The 27,640-nt window shown below is 45.3% G+C and overlaps 1 protein-coding gene across 5 annotated transcripts in view; it reads right to left on the bottom strand.

Moving 5' to 3' along the window:
* BOD1L1 (biorientation of chromosomes in cell division 1 like 1) overlaps nt 1-27,640 on the bottom strand; it is a 425,195-nt gene that overhangs the window by 275,942 nt on the left and 121,613 nt on the right. For all 5 annotated transcript variants that reach the window (XM_033949017.1, XM_033949024.1, XM_033948998.1 and 2 more), the window contains one exon: nt 10,584-10,716. In XM_033949017.1, the coding sequence (XP_033804908.1) occupies nt 10,584-10,716 (133 nt within the window). The remainder of the gene's footprint in view (nt 1-10,583; nt 10,717-27,640) is intronic.

The following is a 27,640-nucleotide window of genomic DNA, read 5'->3' as shown; positions in this document are numbered from 1 at the left end:
GTCCGACAAACTTCCCTGCCCTTAACCGCGAATCTAAATTACCTTCTTACAGCTGCTGTAAGAAGGTAATTTAGATTCGCGGCTACAGGGCAGGGAGGATTGTCGGACCCGGGCTGTTATCGGTCGGTCGGGGAAGTGCCACAAAAGTAAGGGGACCTGGCCGGCTGTGCTGCAACCGGGGCGGGGCGGCCGCCCCTCTCTCTTGGTACCGCGAGGCTACTCTCCTCCTTACCTGCCATGCTTGCAGCACAGAGCCGAACGGAAGTCTTCCCGACGTCAGCGCTGACGTCGGAGGGAGGGAGGGCTTTGTTTAAGCTTTGTTTAAGCCCTCCCTCCCCTCCGACGTCAGCGCTGACGTCGGGAAGACTTCCGTTCGGCTCTGTGCTGCAAGCAGAGAAGGTAGGGAGAATAAGAGCCGCGCGACTGAGTACATCCAGCCCCGCAAGTAAGGGCATGTAAACTGTACCCGGCGTATAAGACGACCCCCGACTTTGGGGAGGATTTTAAGGTACTAAAAAGTCGTCTTATACGCCGGCAAATACGGGTACCTCAAAATTGATGTTAATGGAAGATTAGGTTTATACCTTCGATAATCTTCTGTTAGTCCCGGGAGGATTCCATATGCTAGGTGTTCAATCCCAACCCGCAGTTCGGGAGTTGTAGAAATCCACAACTTTTCTGAGCACATGCTCCACCCCCTTAGCTTGAGAGTTAGTAAACATATCCAGTTAAGATCCAAAGCCAAGCAACATACCTGAACAAATCGATGACAAGGGGGTTAGGGGGAGAATCCCCGTCAACATAAGTAATTCATGAACTAGTTTGCTCTGCAAAATATTAACAAGTGATAAACAGGCACAAAAGCAACTCAGAAAAACATTGAGGAACAATGTAGAATTAACCTGTTGTGTGCAACAAGCACCCCAAGAAAGGCCTTTGGTAATGTGCTTACTCACAGGAAACTTCCCACAGGATCTGTCAACTGGCTGAAAAATCTTCACGCCTGTAAGGAGAATAACTGAGGCAGAAAGGAGAAGGCTACTTTAAAAACTGAGTGTATTCAGAGAGGGCACGTTGTATAGAATCCTCCAGGGACTAACAGAAAGATTATCGAATGTATAAACCTAATTTTCCATTCTGCTACATCCCTTCTGGATTCCATACGCTAGGTGACATACCAAAGCTACGGTAGCTAGGGTGGAACAAAAGAGCCTGTCCTCAAAACCAAGGTCCCAAAAAAAAACATCAGAATGCACCACCACAACCACTTGGTAAAACTAGGTAAGAAAGGACCAAGTAAACGCCCTGCAAATTTATATCAGGATGAATCACGCGAGATTCCGGCTACAATGTATCCACACTTCTCGTTACATGTGCTTGAAGTGAAATCAGCAGCTGCTTGTCACGGGAGATGTAAGTCGCAGAAACAGCCATTCAAATCCATCGAGCAATCGAGGACTTGTCACCGGCTACAATGGCGAGGTGCAGCAGTAAGAGCAAAAAGGTGATCAGACAGCCTGAATTCATTAGTCATCTCGAAATAATGGAGCAAGACCCTCCGGACCTGTTGAATGAAATGCAAGCACCCTAACCTCCTGGTTGACATGAAAGACCGAGACCACTGTCAGCAAGAAGGAAGGTACAGTACAGAGCAAAACGCCCGCATCTGTAAAACAGAACAAGCCTGAAGCTTCGAAATACACCATGCTGAGAAAATAGTGACCAGAAAAAAAACCAGTCCTGATCATTAGATCCAGAAGAGAAACATCCTTCAGAAGTTCAAAAGGGACCTTTCTCCAAGGCCCTGCAAAATGACAATATGATTCCACAAAGGGAAAGGAAGATGCAAGGGATTATGCAAAATGAAGCGCCCCCCCCCCCTTCATAAACCTGGTCACATCAGGATAAATAGTAAGTAAACTAGCGCTTTTGCACGCTCAAAAACACGAAAAGTCTGCAACCAGACCTTTGTCTAAACCCTTCTGAAGGAAAGCCAGGACTACCGAAATGGGAGCCTTCTCAGGCTCCACCTGATCACTAGCACACCACTGTTGGAAAGCCTGTCAGGCTTTGGCATTTGAAGCCATAAAGCACAGTTACTTACCTTAATAGGTGTTATCCAGGGATAGCAGGCAGCTATTCTCACATGTGGGTGACGTCATATACGGAGCCCGGATGTGGACAGCCTCCCAAGCAGACTTGCTTGTGGAAAACTTCAGAAGTTTTGAGTCTGCCGCACCACGCAAGCGCAGGTGCCTTCCCGCCCAGCACAGGGCGCGTCTCCTCAGTTCAGATAGCTAGCAGAGAAGCCAAACAGGGGAGGTGGATGGGTTGTGAGAATAGCTGCCTGCTGTCCCTGGATAACACCTGTTACGGTAAGTAACAGTGCTTTATCCCAGGACAAGCAGGCAGCCTATTCTCACATGTGGGTGACCTCCAAGCTAACCAGAATGGGATGGTGAGAGTGTTGGCAATTTAGGAGAATAAATTTTGTAATACTCTCTGGCCAAAATGGCCATCCCATCTGGAGAAAATATCCAGACAATAATGAGAGGTGAAAGTATGAACTGAGGACCAGGTGGCAGCTTTGAAAATTACCTCAATAGGAGTGGATCTGAGGAAAGCTACTGAAGCCGCCATGGCTCTGACTTTGTGGGCTGTGACTCGACTCTGTAGATGCAGTCCAGCCTGAGCATAGCAGAAAGAAATACAAGCAGCCATCCAGTTGGAGAAGGTTCATTTAGAAATCGGATGTCCCAACTTGTTTAGATCAAATGAGACAAAAAGTTGAGGAGCAGATCTGTGTGATTTGGTGCGTTCTACGTAGAAGGCCAAAGCACGTTTACAGTCCAGGGTATGAAGTGCTGATTCTCCAGGATGAGAATGAGGTCTTGGTAAAAACACTGGAAGTACAATGGATTGATTGAGATGAAATTCTGAAATCACTTTAGGTAAGAATTTAGGATGAGAACGGAGGACCACTTTGTCATGATGGAAAACAGTGAAAGGTGGAGAACTGTGTCTCAAACCAGGCAGGTCTCGCTGAGAGGAACATCGAGGAGTCTTTGCCCTATGCCTCGGAAAGGGCGACGCCTTATGCGAGGAAGAAGGGCTGGAGCCTGGAGATAGAGACACCAAAAGGCATTGAACTCCTTGTGTCGAGGTATCTTGAGGCACTGACAAGGACTGGACTCCTTGAGTAACATGCTTATGCTCCAGACAAGACATTTGCAAAGACTCGACTCCTTGCATAGTGTGTGTAGAATCCTCTCGAGGCACTTCCAAGGACTCAACTCCTTGTATACAGTGAGTAGATTCAGCTTGAGGAACTGCCAAGAACTCGATTCCTTGTGATACTGCTAAGTGCTCAGACTGGACTGCAGGAATTAGAGTCAAGGCAGGAGTATGTTTGGCAAGCATATTACCAAACTGACAATCCAAAATGGTCTGGATCATAGCCTCCAAATGTGACACAGACTTGAGGATCTGGTACATTTGGTGTGGCTATAGTCTCCGAGGAAGAGGAGTAAGAATGACTCTTTGACTTTGAGACATGCTTCTTGGGCAGCTTGATAATCACTGCTGGCACCTGACCTGAGGGAGGCAGCAAGGCACACGTCTCATCAGGAGAAGACTTAGCAGATTTGCTCGAGGACGAGGACTCACCGAATGAGGAGGGTTAGATTAAGGTCGAGGCAGAAGGTGGAACTCCGGATTCGAGGTCGAGACTGGGAAAAGTGGATCCATACCGCCAGTTTTTCCACCTGAACTCGACGACGTTTGAGGGCTCAAGGTTGAAGGGCAGCACAGCGGGCACACGACTACAGATAATAGTCAGGTCCCAAACTCTGAACACACCACCTATGTGGATCAGTGAGGGAGATTGAGCGCTGGCAACGGCTATACTTCTTGAAGCCTGTGACTGGCCGGGACATAAACGGAAAAATAGCCTCAGCGAGATCGAAGCCCACAGGCCCCGCCGTGACAGAAAAGAAAAATCAAATTAAGTTTAAAATAAATAAATAAATAAAACGTACAAGAAAAACACAGCAACCCTGTAAAGAAATAAAACACGAGCTGCAGTGAGAGAAGGAACATAAGAACATAAGAAGGTGCCTCCGCTGAGACAGACCAAAGGTCCATCCTGCCCAGCGGTCCGCTCCCGCGGCGGCCCATCAGGCCTATTGCCTGAACAGTGGTCCCAGACTAATTTTGTAACTTACCTCTAATCCTGTCCCTATAACCTACCTCTACTCCTATCTGTACCCCTCAATCCCTTTGTCACCCAGGTACTTGTCCAATCTTTCTTTGAAGCCCTGTAGCGTGCTCCTGCTTATCACATCCTCTGGTAGCGCGTTCCATGTATCCACCACCCTTTGGGTGAAAAAGAACTTCCTGGCGTTTGTTCTAAACCTTTCCCCTTTCAATTTCTCTGAGTGTCCCCTTGTACTTGTAGTTCCCAATAATTTGAAAAATCTGTCCCTGTCTACTTTTTCTACACCCTTCATGATCTTGAAGGTTTCTATCATGTCTCCTCTAAGTCTCCGCTTTTCCAGGGAGAAAAGCCCCAGCCTTTTCAGTCTGTCAGTATATGAGAGGTCCTCCATACCCTTTATTAGCTTAGTTGCTCTTCTCTGGACTCTCTCAAGTACTGTCATGTCCTTCTTGAGGTACGGCGACCAGTACTGGACACAATACTCCAGGTGCGGGCGCACCATTGCACGATACAGTGGCAGGATGATTTCCTTCATCCTGGTCGTGATACCTTTCTTAATGATACCCAACATTTTGTTTGCTTTCTTTGAGGCTGTCGCACACTGTGCCGACGCCTTTAAGGTTGTGTCTACCATCACTCCCAGGTCTCTTTCAAGGTCGCTCACCCCTAGCAGTGATCCCCCCATTTTGTAAGTGAACATCGGGGTTTTTTTCCCTACATGCATGACCTTGCATTTCCCTATGTTGAAGCTCATTTGCCACTTTTTGGCCCACTCTTCCAGCGTTGTCAGATCTTTTTGGAGATCTTCGCAGTCCTCCATGTTATTAACCCTGCTGTATAGTTTGGTGTCATCCGCAAATTTAATAACCTCACATTTTGTTCCTGCCTCCAGGTCGTTAATAAATATATTGAACAGGAGCGGTCCCAGCACCGACCCCGGTGGAACTACGCTCATGACCCATTGCCAGTCTGAGTAATGGCCCTTTATTCTAACCCTCTGTTTCCTGTCTGCCAGCCAGTTTTTGATCCATCGGTGGACCTCCCCTTGCACCCCGTGGTTCCATAGCTTCCTTAGCAGTCTTTCGTGTGGTACCTTGTCAAAGGCTTTTTGGAAGTCAAGGTAAATGATGTCTATGGATTCCCCTTTATCCACCTGGCTGTTTACCCCCTCAAAGAAGTATAATAAGTTTGTGAGGCATGACCTGCCCTTGCAGAAGCCATGCTGGCTCGACTTTAGTAGCCCATTTTTTTCGATGTGTTCCCAGATGCTGTCTTTAATCAGCGCTTCCATCATCTTTCCCAGTACCGAGGTCAAGCTCACCGGCCTGTAGTTTCCTGGGTCTCCCCTTGAGCCTTTCTTGAAGATGGGCATGACATTTGCTATTTTCCAGTCTTCCGGAATCTCTCCAGTTTTTAAGGATAGGTTGCATATTTGTTGATGTGGCTCAACTATTTCGTTCCTTAGTTCCTTGAGTACTCTTGGGTGAATGCCGTCCGGACCTGGCGATTTGTCGCTCTTTAGCCTGTCTATCTGCCTGAGGACATCCACCTTGCTCACCTCTAGATGGACCAGATTTTCATCCTGATCTCTCTTTACGATCTCCTCGGGTTCCGGAATGTTGGTTGTGTCCTCCCTCGTGAAAACTGACGTGAAGAACTCATTTAACCTGTCAGCTATCTCTTTTTCCTCTTTTTCCTCTTTTACCACTCCCTTTCTGTCTCCATCATCTAAAGGTCCACTTCCTCCCTTGCCGGTTGCTTCCCCTTGACGTACCTGAAGAATGATTTGAAGTTTGTTGCTTCCCCCGCCAGTCTCTCTTCATATTCTCTTTTTGCCTTCCTAACCACTCGGTGACACTCCTTTTGGTGTTTTTTATGTTCCTTTTGGTTGTCCTCTGATTGGTCCTTTTTCCATTTTTTGAAAGATGCCTTCTTGTCATTTATCGCCTTTTTCACTGCATTTGTTATCCACACTGGGTTTTTTGTTCTATTTTTTTTGCACCCTTTCCTGAACTTGGGGACGCACAGGTTCTGTGCCTCGTGCACTTGAGTAGGTCCAGGCTTTTTCTACGGACTCCATCTTCCTTGTGGTGGTGTTGAGTTTCGTTCCCACCATTTTCCTCATGGCATCATAATTTCCTTTTTTGAAGTTGAGTGCTGTCGTTGTAGTTCTTTTCACCTTTGATGATCCAATTTCTAGCCTGTACTGGATCATGTTGTGATCGCTGTTTCCTAGTGGGGCTAGTACCGCCACCTCCTTAGCGGGTCCCCCTAGTCCGTTAAAGATTAGGTCCAGAGTTGCATCTCCCCGTGTTGGTTCTGTGACCAGCTGTTCCATAAAACAGTCCCTCGTGACCTCCAGGAATTTGGTCTCCCTCATGCAATTTGAGTGCCCGATACTACAGTCTATTCCCGGTTAGTTGAAGTCCCCCATCACCCTTCCGCTTTTGCATACCTGCCTAAGTTCAGCCTCCAGATCCTGGTTGATTTATTCCGTTTATCCAGGTGGACGATAGTACAGACCCAATTTTATGTCTGCTCCAGTTCCTCCGGATAGCTTAACCCATAGTGATTCCAAGTCATCCGCCCTTACTGCTGTTTCCATCCTGGTTGAAGGTATGGAATCCTTTATATATAGCGCTATTCTTCCACCCTTTTTGTGTGACCTATCTCTCCTGTAGAGTTTGAATCCTGGTAAAGCCACATCCCATTGATTGTCATCGGTCCACCATGTTTCTGTGACTCCAATTATGTCTAGGCCCTTTTTGCTGGCTAAGACTTCCAGCTCTCCCATTTTAGCCCTTAGGCTCCTAGCATTAGTGTATTAGCAATGTAAGTCCCGGTTGTTCACCTTTCTTGCTGGTTTTCCTTGTGGTTTGGCACTCTTGACCAAACCACAAGGCACAAAGTAGAACTGAGTCTAGTGCAGAGCGTCTAAATAGGACTTCTCGGCTACACGGAAACTGAGAACTGATAAGACGTGCGCCCTGTGTCGGGTGGGAAGGCACTCGCGCATGCGCGGTACAGCAGTCACAAACTTTCTAAAAGTTATAGAAACATAGAAGATGACGGCAGAAAAGGGCTACAGCCCATCAAGTCTGCCCACTCTGCTTATCCACCCCCTGTTTAAGCCCTAATGATCCAGTTTCCTTATCTTGACCCTCGTAGGGATCCCACATAGGTATCCCATTTATTCTTATAGTCTGGCAAGCTGTTTGCCTGGATCACCTGTCCTGGAAGCTTGTTCCAATGATCAACCACTCTCTCTGTGAAGAAATACTTTCTGGTGTCGCCTTGAAATTTTCCGCCCCTGAGTTTGAGCGGGTGCCCTCTTGTGGCCGAGGGTCCCCTGAGAAAGAAAATATCATCTTCCACTTCGAAACGTCCCGTGAGGTACTTAAATGTTTCGATCATGTCTCCCCTCTCCCTTCATTCCTCGAGAGTGTAGAGCTGCAATTTGTTCATTCTCTCTTCGTACGAGAGACCCTTGAGCCCTGAGATCATCCTGGTGACCATCCGCTGAACCGATTCAATTCTGCGCACATCTTTACTGTAATGTGGCCTCCAGAATTGCACACAGTATTCCAGATGAAGTCTCACCATGGCCCTGTACAACGGCATTATGACTTCAGACTTTCGGCTGACGAAATTTCTATTGATACAACCCAATATCTGCCTTGCCTTAGATGAAGCCTTCTCCACTTGATTTGCAGTTTTCATGTCTGCACTGATGATTACTCCTAAATCTCGTTCTGCTGAAGTCCTAGTTAAAGTTTCTCCGTTCAAGAAGTACGTCCTGCATGGATTTCCACTTCCGAGGTGCATGACCTTACATTTCTTAGCATTGAAGCCTAGCTGCCATGTTGAGGACCAACTTTCCAATGTAAGCAGGTCCTGCGCCATATAATTCTGTAAACTGCATTCACTTACTATATTACATAGTTTGGCGTCATCAGCAAATAGTATTATTTTACCTTGAAGCCCTTGAGTCAGATCCCCTATGAATATGTTGAAAAGGAGTGGACCCAGGACTGACCCCTTCGGTACTCCACTAGTCACCTCTGATGTTTTAGAGAGGGTACCATTAACCACCACCCTCTGAAGTCTGCCACTCAGCCAATCTTTGACCCATGCAGTTAGTGTCTCTCCTAACCCCAACGATTTCATCTTGCTTAGCAGCCTGCGGTGTGGGACACTGTCAAAAGCTTTACTGAAGTCCAGGTACACGACGTCCAAAGACTCTCCCAAGTCCAACTTTCTTGTTACCCAGTCAAAGAAGCTGATGAGATTGGATTGGCAGGACCTACCCTTGGTGAATCCATGCTGACTAGGATCCCGAAGAATCCCTTCATTCAAGATCGTGTCCAATTTGCTTTTAATTAGTGTTTCCATGAGTTTGCACACTATTGATGTGAGACTCACCAGTCTAAAATTTGCAGCCTCTGCCCTGCAACCCTTTTTATGCAGAGGAACGACGTTAGCTGATTTCCAGTCCAGGGGAACTTTCCCCTTACTTAGGGAGAGATTGAATAGCACAGCCAACGGTTTTGCTAGGACCTTGCTCAATTCTCTGAGCACTCTTGGGTGCAAATAGTCTAGTCTCATGGCTTTGTTCACCTTGAGTCTTGCCAGTTCACTGTAAACTTCACCTGGTGTGAACTCAAAATTCTGAAACGGGTCTTCTGTGCTTTGTGCTGCCTTCAACTGGGCCTGTGTCCCGGTGCCTCACAGGTGAAGACTGAGCAGAAGTATTCATTCAGTAGTTCGGCTTTATCGGAATCTGCTTCTACGTAATGTTCGTCCGGTCTTCTAAGGCGTACTATCCCGCCTGTGTTCTTTTTTCTGTCACTAATATACCTGAAGAAGGATTTGTCCTCCTTTTTAATGTTTTTTGCCAGAATTTCTTCCACTCGAAGTTTGGCCTCCCTAATTGCCATTTTGACCGCTGCAGACCTGGTCTTATATTCTACTTTTGCCTCTCTTTTCTAGTCTGCTTGCAAAGCTGTCCACATCCGGGCTCCGTGGTTGACGTCACCGATATGTTGAGAATAGGCTGCCTGCTTGTCCTAGGTTAATCAGCAGATTAGGGGCTAAGAAGTCCATCCCAAACAATTTTTAGGCAAATCAAGGGGTTTTGAGGCAAAAATAAAACTTTGAAAAAAAGATCGATAAAAATCCAAAATGGCCACCACCAGCAAATTGATGCCAAAAACGGCAAAAATAACAAATACCCTGAAAATAAAAAAAATAGAAAATTTGGGGAGGTGGGGGACCTGAACCCTACCCTCAGAAACTGTGAAAAACACAATTTAAAACTCTTCACAAGCCACCCCCAAAGATCCCATAGAACATAATGGAGATATTCACAGTTCTGTAATGCTTTTTAAAAGCAGCAGAGTGGAGAAAAAAGGACTTTCTGCCTCAGAAATAGCACCAAATGCACAGAATGGAAGATATTTGGACTACCAGCCTGCCAAATACCAACTACAATCCCCATCCCCATTGATCCTCTGCCACACAGTTGGGGACGGGAAAGGCAGACCACGCCTTGAAACCTGGGTGGGTTTCCCTCCAAACCAAGGTCACAAGCCAGCAGACTCCCAAAGGAAGGGACCCCGGGTACTCTAAGAAAAGTGGAACACACAGCAGGCTGGCTCCACAGATCCACCAGAACTTCTCTGTGAAGCTGCAGTCCAGCAATGTGGGACTGCATCCTTTTCTCCAACAGGGGACCACCAGGGAGGGGTCTCAAGGCACTGAAGTCACTGAGAAATAAATTTTAAGCAAAAAAATAAGAAATAGAATTAGAGCCACTGCAAAAGACTTCTGCATGGACTGCTTGCAGAAACTGTAACTGGATATGTTTACTAACTCTCAGGCTAAGGGAGAAGAGCATGTGCTCAGAAAAGTTGTGGATTTCTGCAACTCCTGAACTACAGGTTGGGAATGAACACCTAGCATATGGAATCCGGAAGGGACATAACAGAATTAGAATTGAAAGGTGCCTAACTTGGTAGGCATGATTTTCTAAAAGTTAGGCGCCTTGTCCAAAGCACCTACCTAAAAGTGGCCATGGCTAGGGCAAATCGTGGGTGTGTTTTGAAGTTAGGTGCTGTCGTGTGAATAACTTAGGCACATGCATTTAGGCCAAAAAAAATCCTGGTATAAATATAGTGTGCCTAAAAGTAAGAACACCTAGCGACATGTAACATCACTTAGGCAGCGACAAGCATGATTCAATACAGTTAGCCTAATCACACTTAGTGCCGCACTCGTCAGTGCCAATTTTTAAGGCAATAAGACTGGAGCCAGAGTGATCAATTCTGTACCTTGTTCCATATTCTCTTCTATATGTAAAATAAAATACCTTGAATATCTCTTTCTTTTCTTGCTCAGGGCAACCTTTTTTTCTAAGAACTTCTGTTCTTTTAGCACTTCCTTCATGCTGGCAGATTTTGGTTTCAGGGTTTTGGTAGAAGATGCTTCCATGTTCATTTTGCCTTTGATACAACAGTGCAGAATTTGACATCAAATTTTGGACAAATACAAACATTTCACATTATTGCAACATTTATTAATCTCCATTTATTAATTTGGTATCACACAATCCCAAACTACATACTTGTTTGGAAGAAGAATTGGCACTTGAGGATAAGCTACAGGACAGCAATTACTAAAAACAAACAAACTATGATGTGCTGCATTATTTAGCAATATCGCTGATGATTAGTACTGCTTGAAGAAAGGACATTTCTCAGAAACAATGCAGAAACATTAATATGGCAAACTAGAAAACATTAGAAATGCTTAGATATTTAGTAAACTGTGTAACTAAAATGCATACTATGAAATGATTAGGCAAGCCACAAACAGTTATAAAATTACATGACAAGAATGCTCAAAAAGCGAAAGGTACTTACCTTTAGCAGATGTTCTCCGAGGACAGAAGGCCAAATATTCTCACATTTGAGTGACACACTGTAATCAAATGGAGTTCAGTGTGGACGCTTGCTAGGAAGTTGCAGTTAGAAGTTTCTAGCAGCTCCACGCCACGCATGTGCTTTCCTGCTCCATGTGTTAGTGCTGGTTGACCAATCTCATATAAAAGCATAAAAATACAATCCAGGGAGAGGGTATATGTGAATATTCAGCTTTCTGTCCTCAGAGGAAGAACAGTTACTTATCTGTAACAGGTGTTGTCCAGGGACAGCAGGCAGATATTCTCATAGTTGGGGTGACATTATCCACACAGCCCCAGTACAGACAGTGCAAGTGTATAGGGTCGCTTTAAACTTCTTCAAAAGTCTTGAGACTGCCTGTACCGCACATTTGCTGGTGCCTTCCCACCTGACGTTGACTCTGAGAACCATCAGTTCAGTAAAAAGGCTAAGAAGCCAACTAGGCGAGGTGGGAGGGTTGTGAGAATATCTTTCTGCTGTCCCTGGATAACACCTGCTACAGGTGAGTAACTGTGCTTCCTCTGAGGACAGCAGGCAGTATATTCTCACAGGACAAGCAGGCAGTATATTCTCACAGATGGCACTCCCTAGCTAATAGTGAAAGGTTGGATGGAAGTTGGCATCTAAACAGAGAATAAATTTTGTAGAACTGCTAGACCAAACCAACTATCCCAGACAGTAGTGGGATGTGAAAGTATGAATTGAGGATCAGGTTGCTACTTTACAAAAGTCCTCAATGAGAGAGGAATGTAGATAAGCTAATGAAGTTGCCATTGCTCTAATTTTATGTGCTCTGACACAACCTTCTAGAGGCAGCCCAGCCTGAGCATAGCAGAAGGAGATACAGTCCACTAACCATGTAGAGATTGTTCTTTTGGTTATAGGAGTTCCCAGTTTGTTAGGATTGATTGACAGGAACAGTTGAATGGAAGTTCTGTGAGGCTTTGCGCCGCGGCCATTAAGTCGAGGCAGGGCTGTCCCCAGCGCCTCACAATCGCCCGAAACGCCTACTGCGCTAGGGTCCATGCGAACAGAACTCTAGACTGACAACTGAGGATGTCTGCTGGAACGTTGGCCACTGCGGCCACATGCGCCGCCATCAGTGCCGAAAGATGACTTTTCGCGTAAAGAAAAAGAAGTCGAGCCTCCTGATGCAAGAGAGAGTTCCTGGTTCCTCTCTGACAGTTAACAGAGACCACTGACATCAACGATCGACCACTTCTGTGGTGACGGAGTCCAACAGTCCTGAAAAGGACTACAACTGTAGTGAGCCCCTCTCAGTCACGAAGGCTGGCATCCATGGTAACTACAATCCAGGATGCAATGCTTAATGGAACGATGAAGTATAGCGGCAGAATGATTGTGGATGAAGCCACCAGGTCATACACACTGGCCTCCAGAGTCCATGGCAGACTCAGCTCTAAGACATCTTAGTGGGGGGCCCAGTGAGCGAGGAAGGCATACTGAAGAGGAACTGCAGGGAGCCTGGTTGACAGGGAAGAAATCCCTCCCAAAGCCCACAATCAGTGGAGGTGCAAAACACAAACATGGGTAATTCCATGTCAACCGGTCTAATTTCAAGGAGGGCCCACACTCAACATTTTCCACGGATACAAAAGTGGCCAATATAAAGGGGTCCCTAACTCCTGGACCCCAGTTGTCTGCATATAGAAACATAGAAACATGACGGCAGATAAAGACCAAATGGCCCATCTAGGCTGCCCATCCACAGTAACCATTATTTCTTTCTTTCTCAGAGATCCCACGTGACTAACCCAGACCCTCTTGAATTCAGACACAGTCTCCGTTTCCACCACCTCTTCCGGTAGAATGTTCCACACATCTACCACCCATTCCGTAAAAAAGTATTTCCTCAGATTACTCAGTAGCCTATCACCTCTAACTTCATTCTATGCCCTCTCATTGCAGAGTTTCCTTTCAAATGAAAGATACTCAACCCATACACATTTATATTACGTAGGTATTTATAAGACTATCATATCTCCCCTCTCTCGCCTTTCCTCCAAAGTATACAGATTGAGATCTTTAAGTCTGTCCCAAAAGCCTTATCACGAAGACCACACACCATTTTAGTAGCCTTCCTCTGGACCGACTACATTCTTTTTATAGCTTTTTGAAGGTGCGGCCTCCAGAATTGTATACAATATTCTAAATGAGGTCTCACCAGAGTCTTATACAGAGGCATCAATACCTCCTTTTTCCTACTGGCCATACCTCTCCCTATGCAACCTAGCATCCTTCTAGCTTTCGCAGTCACCTTTCAACCTATTTGGCCACTCTTAGGATCATCACATACAATCACACCCAAGTCTCGCTCTTCGGTCATGCACATAAGTTCTTCACCCCCTAAACTGTACCATTCCCTCTGGTTTTTGCAGCCCAAATATATGACCTTGATTTTTTAGAATTAAATTTTAGCTGACAAATTTCAGACCATTCTTCTAGCTTCGTCAGATCTTTCTTCATGTAATTCACACTATACGGAGTGTCTACTCTATTGCAGATTTTGGTATCATCCGCAAAGAGACACATCTTACCTTACAACCCTTCAGCAATATCATTTATAAAAATGTTAAAAAGAGCAGGCCCAAGAACAGAACCTTGAGGCACACCACTGGTAACATCCCTTTCCTCAGAGCAATCTCCATAGGTCACTACTCTCTGTCGCCTTCCACTCAACCAGTTCCTGACCCAGCCTGACACATTGGGACCCATCCCAAGGGCACTCAGTTTACTTATCAGACGTCTGTGTGGAACACTGTCAAAGGCTTTGCTAAAATCTAAATACACCATATCTAGCGCACATCCTCTATCCAATTCTCTGGTCATACAGTTAAAGAAATTGATCAGATTTGTCTGACAAGACCTACCTCTAGTGCAGGGGTAGGGAACTCGGGTCCTCGAGAGCCGTATTCCAGTCGGGTTTTCAGGATTTCCCCAATGAATATGCATTGAAAGCAGTGATGCAAATAGATCTCATGCATATTCATTAGGGGAAATCCTGAAAACCCGACTGGAATACGGCTCTCGAGGACCGGAGTTCCCTACACCTGTTCTAGTGAATCCATGTTGCCTCCAGTCCTGTAATTTACCAGTCTCCGTTTTAAAACACTTTTCCATTAATTTGCTTACCACAGAAGTCAGACTTACCGGCCTATAATTCCCGACTTCTTCCTTACTTCCACTTTAGTGGAGATGGACCACATCTGCCCTTCTGCAGTCCTCCGGTACAACTCCCGACTCTAGAGACTCATTGAAAAAGTCAGTCAGCGGAGCCACCAGAACTTCCCTAAGTTCCTTTGACACCCTCGGATGTACACCACCTGGCCCCATCGCTTTGTCTATCTTTATTTCAGCTAGCTCCTCACGAACACAACCCTCTGAAAATCGATCAGGGTCTATTACTTCTCCATCCCTATTTACGTTTGTCTTCTGCGGCCCCGCTCCCGGCGCTTCAGCCGTGAACACAGAACAGAAATATTTGTTAAGCAATTCGGCCTTTTCTTTATCAGCTTCTACATATTCCTCCCCTTCACCTTTGAGTCTCACAATGCCACTTTTGCACTTCTTTCTATCACTAATATATCTAAAATAAAATGTCATAAGAACATAAGAAGTGCCTCTGCTGGGTCAGACCAAAGGTCCATTGTGCCCAGCAGTCCGCTCGCGCGTCAGCCCATCAGGTCCAGGACCTGTGTAGTAGTCCATCTGAACTCCTCTATCCCCTTTTCCTTCAGAAAATTGTCCAATCCCATCTTGAACTCTAATACTCTGTCCTATCACGCCCTCTGGAAGCGCATTCCAGGTGTCCACCACCCGTTGGGTGAAGAAAAACTTCCTAGCATTGGTTTTGAATCTGTCCCCTTTCAACTTTTCCGAATGCCCTCTCGTTCTTATAGTTTTTGAAAGTTTGAAGAATCTGTCCCTCTCCACTTTCTCTATGCCCTTCATGATCTTGTAAGTCTCTATCATATCCCCTCTAATTCTCCTCTTCTCCAGGGAAAAGAGTCCCAATTTCTCCAGTCTCTCAGTGTATGAAAGGTTTTCTATACCTTTTATCAGACGTGTCGCTGTCCTCTGAACCCTCTCGAGTATCGCCATATCCTTCTTAAGGTACGGCGACCAATATTGGACACAGTACTCCAGATGCGGACGCACCATCGCCCGATACAACGGCAGGATAACTTCTTTCGTTCTGGTTGTAATACCCTTCTTGATTATACCTAGCATTCTATTCGCTCTCTTAGCGGCCACTGCGCACTGTGCCGATGGCTTCATTGTCTTATCCACTATTACCCCCAAGTCCCTTTCTTGGATACTCTCACTCAATAACATCCCTCCCATCGTATAGCTGTACCTCGGGTTTTTGCTTCCTACATCCAATACTTTACATTTCTCTGATACCGGGAGCTGCCCCAACACAGACCGACACAGACCAACACTGTAGGGAAGATACTTCAGGCTGCGTGGGAGTCCAGCTCCGCCACCCGAAGCCCCCTGCGGCTCAACTTCTTCACTTCCTCTCTTCAGAGCAGCCCCACTGATACCGGGAGCTGCCCCAACACAGACCATCACAGACCAACACTACAGGGAAGAGACTTCGGGCCGCATGGGAGTCCAGCTCCGCCACCCGAAGCCCCTTGCGGCTCAACTTCTTCACTTCCTCTCTTCAGGGCAGCCCCACTGATGCCGGGAGCTGCCCCAACACAGACCGACACAGACCAACACTGCAGGGAAGAGACTTCGGGCCGCGTGGGAGTCCAGCTCCGCCACCCGAAGCCCCCTGCGGCTCAACTTCTTCACTTCCTCTCTTCAGGGCAGCCCCACTGATACCGGGAGCTGCCCCAACACAGACCGACATAGACCAACACTGCAGGGAAGAGACTTCGGGCTGCGTGGGAGACCAGCTCCGCCTCCCAAAGCCCCCTGCGACCCTCAAATCTGAAGAAAAAAACAAAAAAAACAAAAAACAGCAGGATCTATCCCCCACACCGAAACCAGCAAGACATTTGACACACCGGACAAGCAAACAGACGACACTCCGAACCAACAGGACAGACGACACTCCGGTCCAGATCCCTACCCCCTGATAACAAAATGAAGCTAACCCCACAAACACACACTAAAGCCACCCTTCTGATAATCCTCCTCGTTACCAGCTGGAAAGTAGTAGCAAATAACTTATCATCCACACCCACAAGCTACACCACAACCAATATCCGACACCACAACAGGAGAACCCTCATAACAAGAAACTCAAACCCCCAAACCAACACTCAACATCCCATCACCATAACCTGGAGAAGCAGGCCAACACTTCCCAAGACCAAACCTCAACCCCCTCCTAAAACGCTCATCTAACCTGAAACTACTCACATTCATCAAACAGATATCACTACCCTAAAATGTGCCTACCTAAACATCAGAGTCTTAGGACTCAAAACAGAATACATAAAAAACTGAATAAAAACCGGAAACCTAGACTGCCTTTTCCTCACGGAAACCTGGTTAACCTCAGACGCACGGAAACCTGGTTAACCTCAGACCTAGAATAACAGAGGTATGCCCACAGGGATACAAAATAACAGTGACCTGCAGAGATAAAAAAAGAGGAGGAGGACTAGCAATAATAGGACTTCCTAACCCTAAACATACTAGAAAAAACATCTACCACACAAATGGTCCTCCTCGCCTGTCATCTCACAAGTACCACACTAAAAAACTCACTAAACTGCATGCTCTGCTACATAACACCAGGAAACTGGACCACAGTAAGACCTGAATTTGAAAACTTCATCTACCAAAACTCTTTGACAGCAGAATATAACCTTATCCTAGGAGACCTGACCTACCCTAGAAGACCTAACATCCAAACCAGCAGAAAACTGTCTATCATTCCTCAAGGCCTTATCCTTCCAAATCCTAAACCCACAAACCACTCATGAAAAAGGACATCAACTACACATTGCAGCCTTCATGTCCCATCACCCACCCAACCCAATAATTCAAACACCTAATGGAACCTGGTCCCCATCCCTCTGGTCAGACCACTACACTTACACCTTCAATATCAACTGGACCAAAAACAAAACCACACCTAAATCCAAAAAAAACAACATACACCTCACGCAAACACATCAAACCATCCATATTCTGGACTAAAATAGATGAAAAAATCCAGGACAGCGATCCCAAAGACTTCATCTCTCAATGGAATAATCTAACCACCAACATCCTTGATGAGCTAGCCCCACTACAAACCAAAACTAGAACCAGCAGAAGATCAGACCAATGGTTCGACAACGAACTGCTCCAACTTAAAAGACATTGCAGACGATTAGAAAGAAAATGGAGAAAAACAAACCAAGATCAAACAAAAACTGCCTGGAAAAAAATCAACAAACAATACAAACTTCTACTAAAAGACAAGAGGAAAACTCACTACACCAATCTCATAAGCACAGAAACCCAAGATACAAAAAAACTATTCCAAATATTAAAAGATCTAACAAACACCAAACCATACACGACAACTAACAATACCCCACCACCCTCAGCCACCCTCTTAGCAGATCACTTCAAGAACAAAATCACAAATGCCAGAGCCACCCTCAATTCTTCCCCATCTCACCTAAACGAACTCACAATGCTCCCATCTGCAGCAGACAGATCATGGTCTCAATTCCCCAACATACAGTGGCCCAAACTCAATAAACTCTACAAAAAATACAGCCACACCTCCTGTGACCTCAACCACTGCCCATCATACCTCCTCACTACCTCCAGTGTAAAATTCCGTACTCTACTTCAGCAATGGACACAAGCCATGCTCACAGACGGCATTTTCCCCTCTGACCTCAGCGAAATCATCATCACCCCAATCCAAAAATACCCAAAAGGACCAAAAGACCAGCCATCTAACTACAGATCAATTGCCTCAATACCTCTATACATCAAACTTACAGAAGGCCTAGTAGCTAAACTCCTCACCAACTACCTAGAAGACCATAACATACTCCACCCCATGCAATCTGGCTTCAGAACCAACTTCAGCACAGAGACATTACTAGGCTCCCTTATGGACACAACCAGACAACATCTTAGCGCAGGAAAAAAAATGCTCCTTATACAACTGGACCTGTCCGCAGCATTTGACCTAGTAGACCACAATATCCTCCTGCAAATCTTAGATGCAATAACCACCTATAGTTACGCGGATGACATAACCATTCTCCTACCATTTGATCATCCAGAGACCACCATGACAAATACACTACACCGTACACTAGAAACTGTTACGACTTGGATGAAAGATCACAAACTAAAACTCAACCCTGACAAAACTAAATTTATCCTCCTTGAAAATGACAAAATCCCAATCACAACCAATATAGAACTCAACTCAATCAACTATCCCATCCAAACCACTATAAAGCTACTAGGAATGACAAGAGAGATGCTGCACCATGCAACCGCAAATAAATAAAATAATACAGAAATCCTTCGCAGTCATGAGAAACCTGAGACAAGTCCGGAAATTCTTTGAAAGAACACAATTCCAGCTTATAGTGCAATCCCTAATCCTATGAATGCTAGATTACTGCAACATCCTCTACCTCCCCTGCCCCACTACTATGACCAAGCAGCTACAAACAATCCAAAATACAGCTCTGAGACTCATCTACTCACTGAGAAAACATGACCATATCACAGAAGCGTACATCAACTCTCACTGGCTACCAATCCAAGAAAGAATACTATTTAAATTATACTGCATGTTATTCAAAACCCTATATGGAGACAGCCCATCCTACCTAAACAACCGCATCATCCAAGCAACTTCAACCAGACACAGAAAAACGCACTCTCCATTCATACCCCCCCCCCCCCCGATCAAAGAAGTAAAACGGAAAAAACTACACGATGGCCTCCTAGCCACTCAAGCCGCAAAACTAGATAACCAGATCTCTAACCTACTGATAACCACCCCAGACTACAAGATATTCAGAAAAGAATTAAAAACCATTCTCTTCAAGAAATTCCTGAAACAATCCTGACATGATCCACTCTTTACAACTCTTGAATTGACAAATGATCTACTCTTTACAACTCTAGAAAGGACAAATGTTCTTCCATCGTACAACCTGAAAAACAACAAATGATTTTCCCTAGTTTCCCTTTCTTCCTAAATTTCTACCTACACTTTTTACCATTCAAATACTGACAAATGTTCTACTCCATACAACTCTTGAAATGACAAATGATCTACTCTTTACAACTTTAGTAATGACAAATATTCTTCCATTGTAACCCCCCCCTTCATAAATCTTTTGTAATCCGCCTTGAACCGCAAGGTAATGGCGGAATAGAAATCTCTAATGTAATGTAATGTAATTAAACTTCATCTGCCATCTCGTCGCCCACTCCCCTAGCTTGTTCAGGTCCTTTTGTAATTCTCCGCAGTCTTCTTTAATCCGAGCACCATTAAATAGTTTGGTGTCATCTGCAAATTTTATTATTTTGCACTTCGTCCCTGTTTCTATATCATTTATAAATATATTGAATAGCAGCGGTCCAAGCACCGACCCCTGCGGAACACCACTCGTTACCCTCTTCCAGTCCGAGTAGTGGCCCTTCACTCCTACCTTCTGCTTCCTTCCCGCCAACCAATTCCTGATCCATCTTTGTACGTCTCCTTCCATCCCATGGTTCTTCAGTTTCCGAAGTAGGCGTTCATGGGGTACCTTGTCAAAGGCTTTTTGGAAATCTAAATATACGATGTCTATGGGGTCCCCTTTATCCAGCCGTTTGTTAATTCCTTCGAAGAAGTGTAGTAAGTTTATTAGGCACGATCTCCCCTTGCAGAAGCCATGTTGGCTTGTGATTAGAAGTTTAATTCTTTCAAAATGCTCATTGATGCTGTCTTTTATCAGCGCTTCCGCCATTTTCCCCAGAACCGAAGTCAGACTCACCGGTCTGTAATTCCCCGGGTCACCTCTTGATCCCTTTTTAAAGATGGGCGTAACATTGGCTATCTTCCAATCCTCCGGGATCACTCCTGTTTTTAGGGATTGCAAACTTGTTGTAGTAGTTCCGCTATTTCCTCCTTTAGTTCTTTCAGTATCCTAGGGTGGATTCCGTCCGGGCCCGGCGATTTGTCGGTTTTTAATTTTTCTAACTGCCTACGTATGTCTTCAAGGCTTACTTCCATGGATGTTAATTTATTTGTTTAGTCTCCTTTGAAGATTTGCTCAGATTCCGGTATGTTGATGTGTCCTCTTTTGTAAATACAGACAAAAAGAACATATTTAGTGTTTCCGCCACTTCTCTCTCCTCCTTCACCACTCCCTTCCTGTCTCCGTCATCCAGTGGTCCCACCTCCTCCCTATCCGGCTGCTTCCCTTTAACATATCTGAAGAATGGTTTGAAATTTCGTGCTTCCTTGCCTAGCTAGCCTTTCTTCATATCCCTTTTTGGCTTTTCTAACCACACGGTGACATTCTTTTTGATACTTGGCTTGTCTCCTCATTTTACCGTATCAGCTATTTTTTCTTCCATTTGCATCTTTGCTTTCCTGACTACACGACAAGCCTCTCTTAACTTTTCCAGATATTTTTGCCCGTCTTCCTCTTTCTGCGATCTTTTGTAGTTTATGAAAGCTAACCTCTTATTCCTTACCTTCTCAGCTACTACTTTTGAGAACCAAAGCGGCTGTCTTTTCCTCTTACTTACTTATCTCATATAAAGGTTTGTCGCCCTTACAATCGCTCCTTTCAGTTTTGCCCACCACATTTCCACTCCTTCCAGATGTTTCCATCCACACAACAATTACTTAGCGTTAACCCCCATCCTAACAAAGTTAGTTTTCTTTTAAAGTCTAGAACCTTTGTTTTGGAATGAGCCCTCTCTATACCCATCTTAATATTAAACCGTACCATGCAGTGATGCCAGATAATCATCCACTGTAACATCAGAAACACTTTCCCTGTTTGTAAGCACCAAGTCCAGTATGACCCCATCCCGCTTGGGTTCCATTACCAACTGCTGGAACAGTTCTCCTTGTAGAGAATCCAGAATCTCCCTACTTCTCGAACAGTGTTTTTCAACCGCCGGTCCACAGAAATTTTCTGCTGGTCCACAGGGCCGGTACCTCCATCAGGCCCAAGAAATTGTTCTGTAGCTGCCGGTCCTCGATACGATCAATGCGGCATCTTCGGGCCGGCTCCCTGAGTGCTGCAGTGCACAAAGCCGTGGGAAAAGGCTCCTACCCAAGGCCTGTACCTGACCCGAAAGCCATCTCTCTGACGTCACAACATCAGAGGGAAGGCTTCCAGATGAGGTACAGGATGCGCGCAAGGAGCCGCTTCTCACAGATTTGTGCAATGCAGCACTCAGGGAGCCGGCCTGAAGACCCTGCGTTGATCACACCGTGGACCGGCCTGAAGCTAACAACGGGGGGCAGGCCAGAAGGCAAGGCACATGGAGGGAGAGAGACAACAACGGTAGGGGAAATGCTTTTATTTTTTTTTATTTAGTGATTTTACATCTGTCCTAATTGTCTGTCCTAACTGTCTGTTCAGGAAGAAATGCATTTGTTTGTTTTTCTATAAGGGTAGTACTGCTTGCAGAGTCTTGTATCTTAGGGTTTGTATATGAATATTAGTACAGTGGAACATTGGTTTACGAGCATAATTCGTTCCAGAAGCATGCTCGTAAATCAAATTACTTGTGTATCAAAGTGAGTTTCCCCATAGGAAGTAAGGGAAGCTCGCCTGATTGGTTCCACCTCCCTCACAATGTTGCCACCGGCGCTGCTCCACCCCATCACATTCCCAAACCCCCTCCTCCCCCGAGGCCACTGGTGCACTTCCACATCGCCCTCCCCTGCCCGCAAATGCCGCCCCGCCCGCGAACCGGCATCGCCCCCCCCCTCGCAAACGTTCAGTACTTTTAGTTTTTGGTCCTGCATTTGCATGGGGTTATCTGTTTTCTGGTAGGAAAGAATGTTGAAAAGCATACAGTGTGCTTTGTGTATTTTAATTTTGTGGTTAACCATTATGTGTTGTTAATCCGATTATATTGTATGTGTGTATATATGAAAAATGGATGGAAAAAATGGTGTTACAATTAGTACTATTATGGGGATGGGGTCTGGGGCAGAGACTGGGTGGACATGGGCACGACTTAGCCCAGTGTTCTTCAATTGCCAGTCCGTGGACCGGTGCCTGTCCACAAAATAATTATTTTATTTCCGCCGGTCCATAGGTGTCAAAAGGTTGAAGAACACTGTTCTAGAAGACCCCGCAATAGGGATACCCCAATCAACATCTGGCATGTTAAAATAACCTATTAGCAAGACTTCCCCTTTTTTAGATATACAGTCAACCCGCGGTTTGCGAGTACCACTGTTTACGAGTGTTTTGCAAAACGAGCAAAACATTTTCGCAAATCTTGACTCGCAAACCAAGCATTGACTCGATTTGCAAGTCCCCCACCCGTGAACCAGCATCACCCCCCTCGTGAACGCTCACCCCCCCCCCCCGTGCCAACCGGCATCCCCCATCAGCCCAAACTGAAGGCTTACCCCCAATGTGGCACCGGCACATAGCACCGACCCACAGGAGGTGCCGGTGCCGAAAGATCCTGCCTCTTCCCGGACTGGGCCTTGAGCATTTGCGCATGCTCAAGGCCTTCTGACTCCCACCTCTCTCCGAGATTCTCGGAGAGAACGAGAGCCAGATGCTCAAGGCCCAGTCTGCAAGCAGCACAATCTTCGGACACCGGCACCTCCTGTGGGTTGATGCTGAGTGCCAGTGCCACATTGTGGGTAAGCCTTAAGTTTGGGCGGGCAGGAGATGCCAGTTTGAGCGGGGGGCAGGGTTTGCTGGTGGGGGGTGATGCTGGTTTGCGGGGTGGGATGTGGAAGTGCACCAGTGGCCTCGGGGGTAGGGGGGGTTTTTGGGGATGTGGTGGGGTGGAGCAGCGCCAGTGGCCAGGGGGGGGGAGGTGGAACCAATCACCATTCCCCCTTTCCAAATTGATTCATAGTGCCTCTTCCTTGCCCTGAAGATCCTGCAATTGTGTGGCCCAAAAGAAGTCAGTCTGAGATCCTGCAGGGGTCTATGAGGGCCACCTGTTCAGGGGTTTACCCCGTATTTTGTTAATCTCCTGTGGAAAGCTTATCTCATGGGTACGAGACACATTGCACTGCCTATGGTGCACTAGCTTTGTACTAGGGAGTGATCCCATTCCCAAGAGACCTCCCCTGCAGCTGAGAGACCTGGCTCCTATCCTTTGTAACCAGGAGGAACAAGACTGGAAGGATTAGAAGTCAGACTACATGACTTTACTGTCTCAAGGTGCAGCTTCATCCCAGAGGGATTCTGGTTCTTTTGCTGGGATCAGGAGTCAGGAGGCGATAGCAGTGGGTGTGTCTTATGGAGCGAAAAATGCGGTATATAAAATCGGATGTATCTGTGTGTGTCGGGAATGCAGCGGAGTAAACTCGAAGGGGAGACTCGTTCTTGAAAAAGCCTTCGGGTGAAACATGTCGTGCTGACAGGTCCAAAATACTACTGAAGCCAAGTACAAAGTTATTTTCTTTTTTAAAAAAAATTAAGATATATCTAAAATTATCTCAGAATGTACACATAATGAGCACAGAACAGAGCACTTGAACATAAAAATAAGTCTGATGAAGATTAACATGCCAATTGAATGACTAAGCCTGAAGACTATTTGGCTGGTGGTTGGCACACTTTGAAGACTTTTAAAAAATTGTTGTGAAATACATTAACAGCATTATAGTTGCTGTCTTTGGATACAATGTATATATGTTCCAGCATAACTATGAAACGTACAGACAGATTTCAACCAAACTTGGTATACATATGACTTACTATCTGGGAAAAATACTATGGGGTGGGAAGGGAGTGACATGTAAAAATTTTCAGGCTCGCTGAGATGAATACTGACATTCCCGATGCTCTTTAAGTCCAAGTTCAGCCCCATAGAGAGGGCCATTCTTGCTGTTAAAAATGAAGATTTATTTAAAAATTTATATACTGCATAAAAACTATGTGGTTTACAAAATTACATGCATACATGCCCACAAAAAGGCATTGAAAAGGCTGGAAGCAGCAGCAGAAGCTCTGTCTGGTATCTGTGAGTACAGTGGAGACGATAGTCTCCAAAATCGATCTTTAAAAATTTAATTTTGAGAGGTTTTCAAGGTTTCCTAGTGTTCCTCTGTGATCCCCTACCTTAAATATGTAATTTTTTTTAATTTTGGGAAGGGCCATTTTTATTGCTTTTTTTTTGCATGAATTCGGGTCCAGCGGCCATCTTGGATTTTTAATGATCTTTTTATTCAACTTTTCCCTGCTTCTTTAAAATTCAAACTTTTGCCAGGAAAACTGCTGGAATGACATCCTTAGGGTCTCCTAGTATGGATTCATACCAAATTTGTGCAAAATTGCTGCCTTTAGAGCGTTTTTGTGCCATGTGGCGCAGTCGGAAGGGAGGAAGTAGCTTCTGATTCAGCCTCTCCTTCACAGAAGCAGGTGATTACACGCTCAGCTAGTCCATGGGGGCGGCCACATTTGTTTTCAGGGCTTGGTTCGGCAGCTTCATCTGTCCGCTGCAAGACAGACTTTCCACAGCCTAAGAAGTGCAAGTATAAGTCTTCCAAGAGTGAGTCAATGCCCCAGGGTCCAGATGCCTTCTCAGAATTTATGAGATTTTGCTGGTCCAACTTTTACTCCAGGGGTCCGGCTGCTGGGTGCTTTTCTGTTCCCCCTACTACGTTTCTCAGTGGCTGAGTGGCCTCGGGGGTTACTTTGCCTCCGCCTGTGCAGTCTGTTCCTCCTTCCCAGACTGTTTTGGGAGTTCCAGCAGCTGATCCGGACCTGCCTGATCCTTTATGACAGTGCTACACTTCCTGGATTTGGAAATCTGGACTTGAATACTGGATCCACGGATCCCTTTGTTGCTGCGGATGCTAGAGATGATCCGACTGTTAGGCGCTTTAAGTTTGAGGTGCTACCGTATCTAATTGCTGCATCTTTACTGGAGTGAGCATGGATTCCCAACCTGCTCCTTTCATTTCTTCACCTTCTTCTCCCTGGCTCTGCAACATTTGATCGCAATCTGCTACCTTTCCTGGAATCCGGATAGGAGTTCATGGGTCTTGAGCAGTTTGACTCTCAGGAGGGTCTTTTACATGATGCTCGGGCTATGTCCAGCTTGCATCCTCGGGCGCATGAGGAAGATGGAGTTGCAAGCTCACCCTTTTCTGGTCGCTTGGTTGCCCTTGGAAAAGGGCACACTAAGGTACCGACAATGCTCCATGTACTGGGTTGAATTGTCAATCTTAAAAAAAAAGGCCATCTGATGCCCACGCAGTCGCTGGAATAGTCGTTACAGCAGCGGGCCATGTTTACCTGTCTGAGGCTTGAAAACAGAAGCTCTGGGCACAGATTTCAGAGATATTGATGATGGCGGCCCCTTTGGCGTGGGATGTCCTACAGATTTTGGGTTACCCAGCCCTTGAGGGCTCAGAGGAAGGTATGCCTGAGGCTCTCACCCCTCCCTCGTGTAACCAGTGGCACACAGTACTTGGATGCTCCTCGGCCGACCATCCAGTGCAAAACTGGCATGATATAGGGGTAGAAAAGGCCAAGGATTCCATCCCAGTAGACTCTGAACCGAATTGAGGGGTTATGATGCAGATAGAGGCTTTTGAAAATAATATCAATTAAAATCCACTGCAAGCGAATTCACGCCAAAAACAGCTCATAGGGTTCCCTTGAAGTTAAAAAAAGGGGTTTTGGAGAAGGGGGACCCTATCTCCGACCCCAGAAACCCTGAAAAATATCCCCCCCATTTTTGTCATAGGGAATAATGGGTTATGCTCACTGACCTAGAGTACAGACTCCTATGCCTTTGCAACAGAAGATAGAGATGTTTAAATACTTATGTAGCATAAATACATATAAGGCGAGTCTCTTTCAATTAAAAGGAAACTGGACTAAGGTGGCATAGGATGAAGGTGAAAGGAGACAGACTCAGAAGTAACATCAGAAAATACTTTTTCACGGAAAGGGTAGTGAATGCTTAGAATGGCCTCCCAGTGGAAACAAAAACTGTATGAATTCAAGAAAGCTTGTGACATTGGATCTCTAAGGGAGAAAAACAGATAGTAGATGGCATGGATAGGCAAACCAGATAGGCCATATGGTCTTTATTTCATTTTTTTAATTTGTTCCTATGAGAAGTCCCCAGTGCCTAATGCAGCTCCAAAAGCCACAGAGACCAATGCTACCGATACCAATGGACTGAACTCATATGTGCACTAAAGATACATTTGTGCTGCTTTTCTTAACATGGATTCCTCTCCATTACAACTGTGAACACAGGAGACAAGCGGAAGAATCAAGATCAGGCTCCATATATTGCAGACAACAGATAATGGGTTTCCATGATGGATGTGGTCCAGTTACACTTTTTTGAAAGTGTATATCACAGGTTATCTTAATATGTTCCCCACAATTGTGAGTGCTAGTTACACTTGGAACACATCAAATCCACTGGGAGCTTTTTTTTTCCGTGGACACTTCTGGAAACATAGCCAAAGTGAAATCAAACAATGTAATAATGTAACAATGTAATAACACCTATATTACTAGAAATATCAACAACATTACATCCTCCGCTATACAGGATTCCTTTAACCTAAAATTACAAGACTTCACAAGTCTCACAATAGAAGAACAATCCTCCCTTTGGAACACTACAACACAGCTTTTTTTTTCCATGGACACTTCTGGAAACATAGCCAAAGTGAAATAAAACAATGTAACAATGTAATAATGTAACAATGTAATAACATCTATATTACTAGAAATATCAACAACATTACATCCTCCGCTATACAGGATTCCTTTAATCTGAAATTACAAGACTTCACAAATCTCACAATAGAAGAACAATCCTCCCTTTGGAACACTACAACACAATCTCTAATGGACCTTCTTGCCCCCCCCCCCCAAGAAAGATAATCAAAACTACAACCAAAAAAGAAACCATGGTACAATGAAAAACTTATCCTCCTCCACCGACAACTCCGTTCTACTGAGCATAAATGGCGCCAAACTTGGTCAAATAACTCTCTTCTTTTATATAAAGAAAAGGCCACTCAATACAAATCAACTATACAACAAGCTAAAAAAGAATACTATTTAAAATACATAACTACAGCCCACAACTCTTCAGCACTCTTCAGTATAGTTCGATCACTATCTACATATTCCAATAAGAAACCTCCTCCTCTTTCCAAACAACCACCGGCTTCAGAACTCGCACTTTTCTTCGACAAGAAAATAAAGGAGATTAGATCAAACCTAGGACAATCCACTCTTGCTTTACCCCAAGATTCCACTGACCA

The sequence above is a fragment of the Geotrypetes seraphini genome, chromosome 1 (assembly GCF_902459505.1).
Source record: "Geotrypetes seraphini chromosome 1, aGeoSer1.1, whole genome shotgun sequence".
In the NCBI taxonomy this organism is placed as follows: Eukaryota; Metazoa; Chordata; class Amphibia; order Gymnophiona; family Dermophiidae; genus Geotrypetes; species Geotrypetes seraphini.
This window is presented reverse-complemented; position numbering and strand designations above follow the sequence as displayed.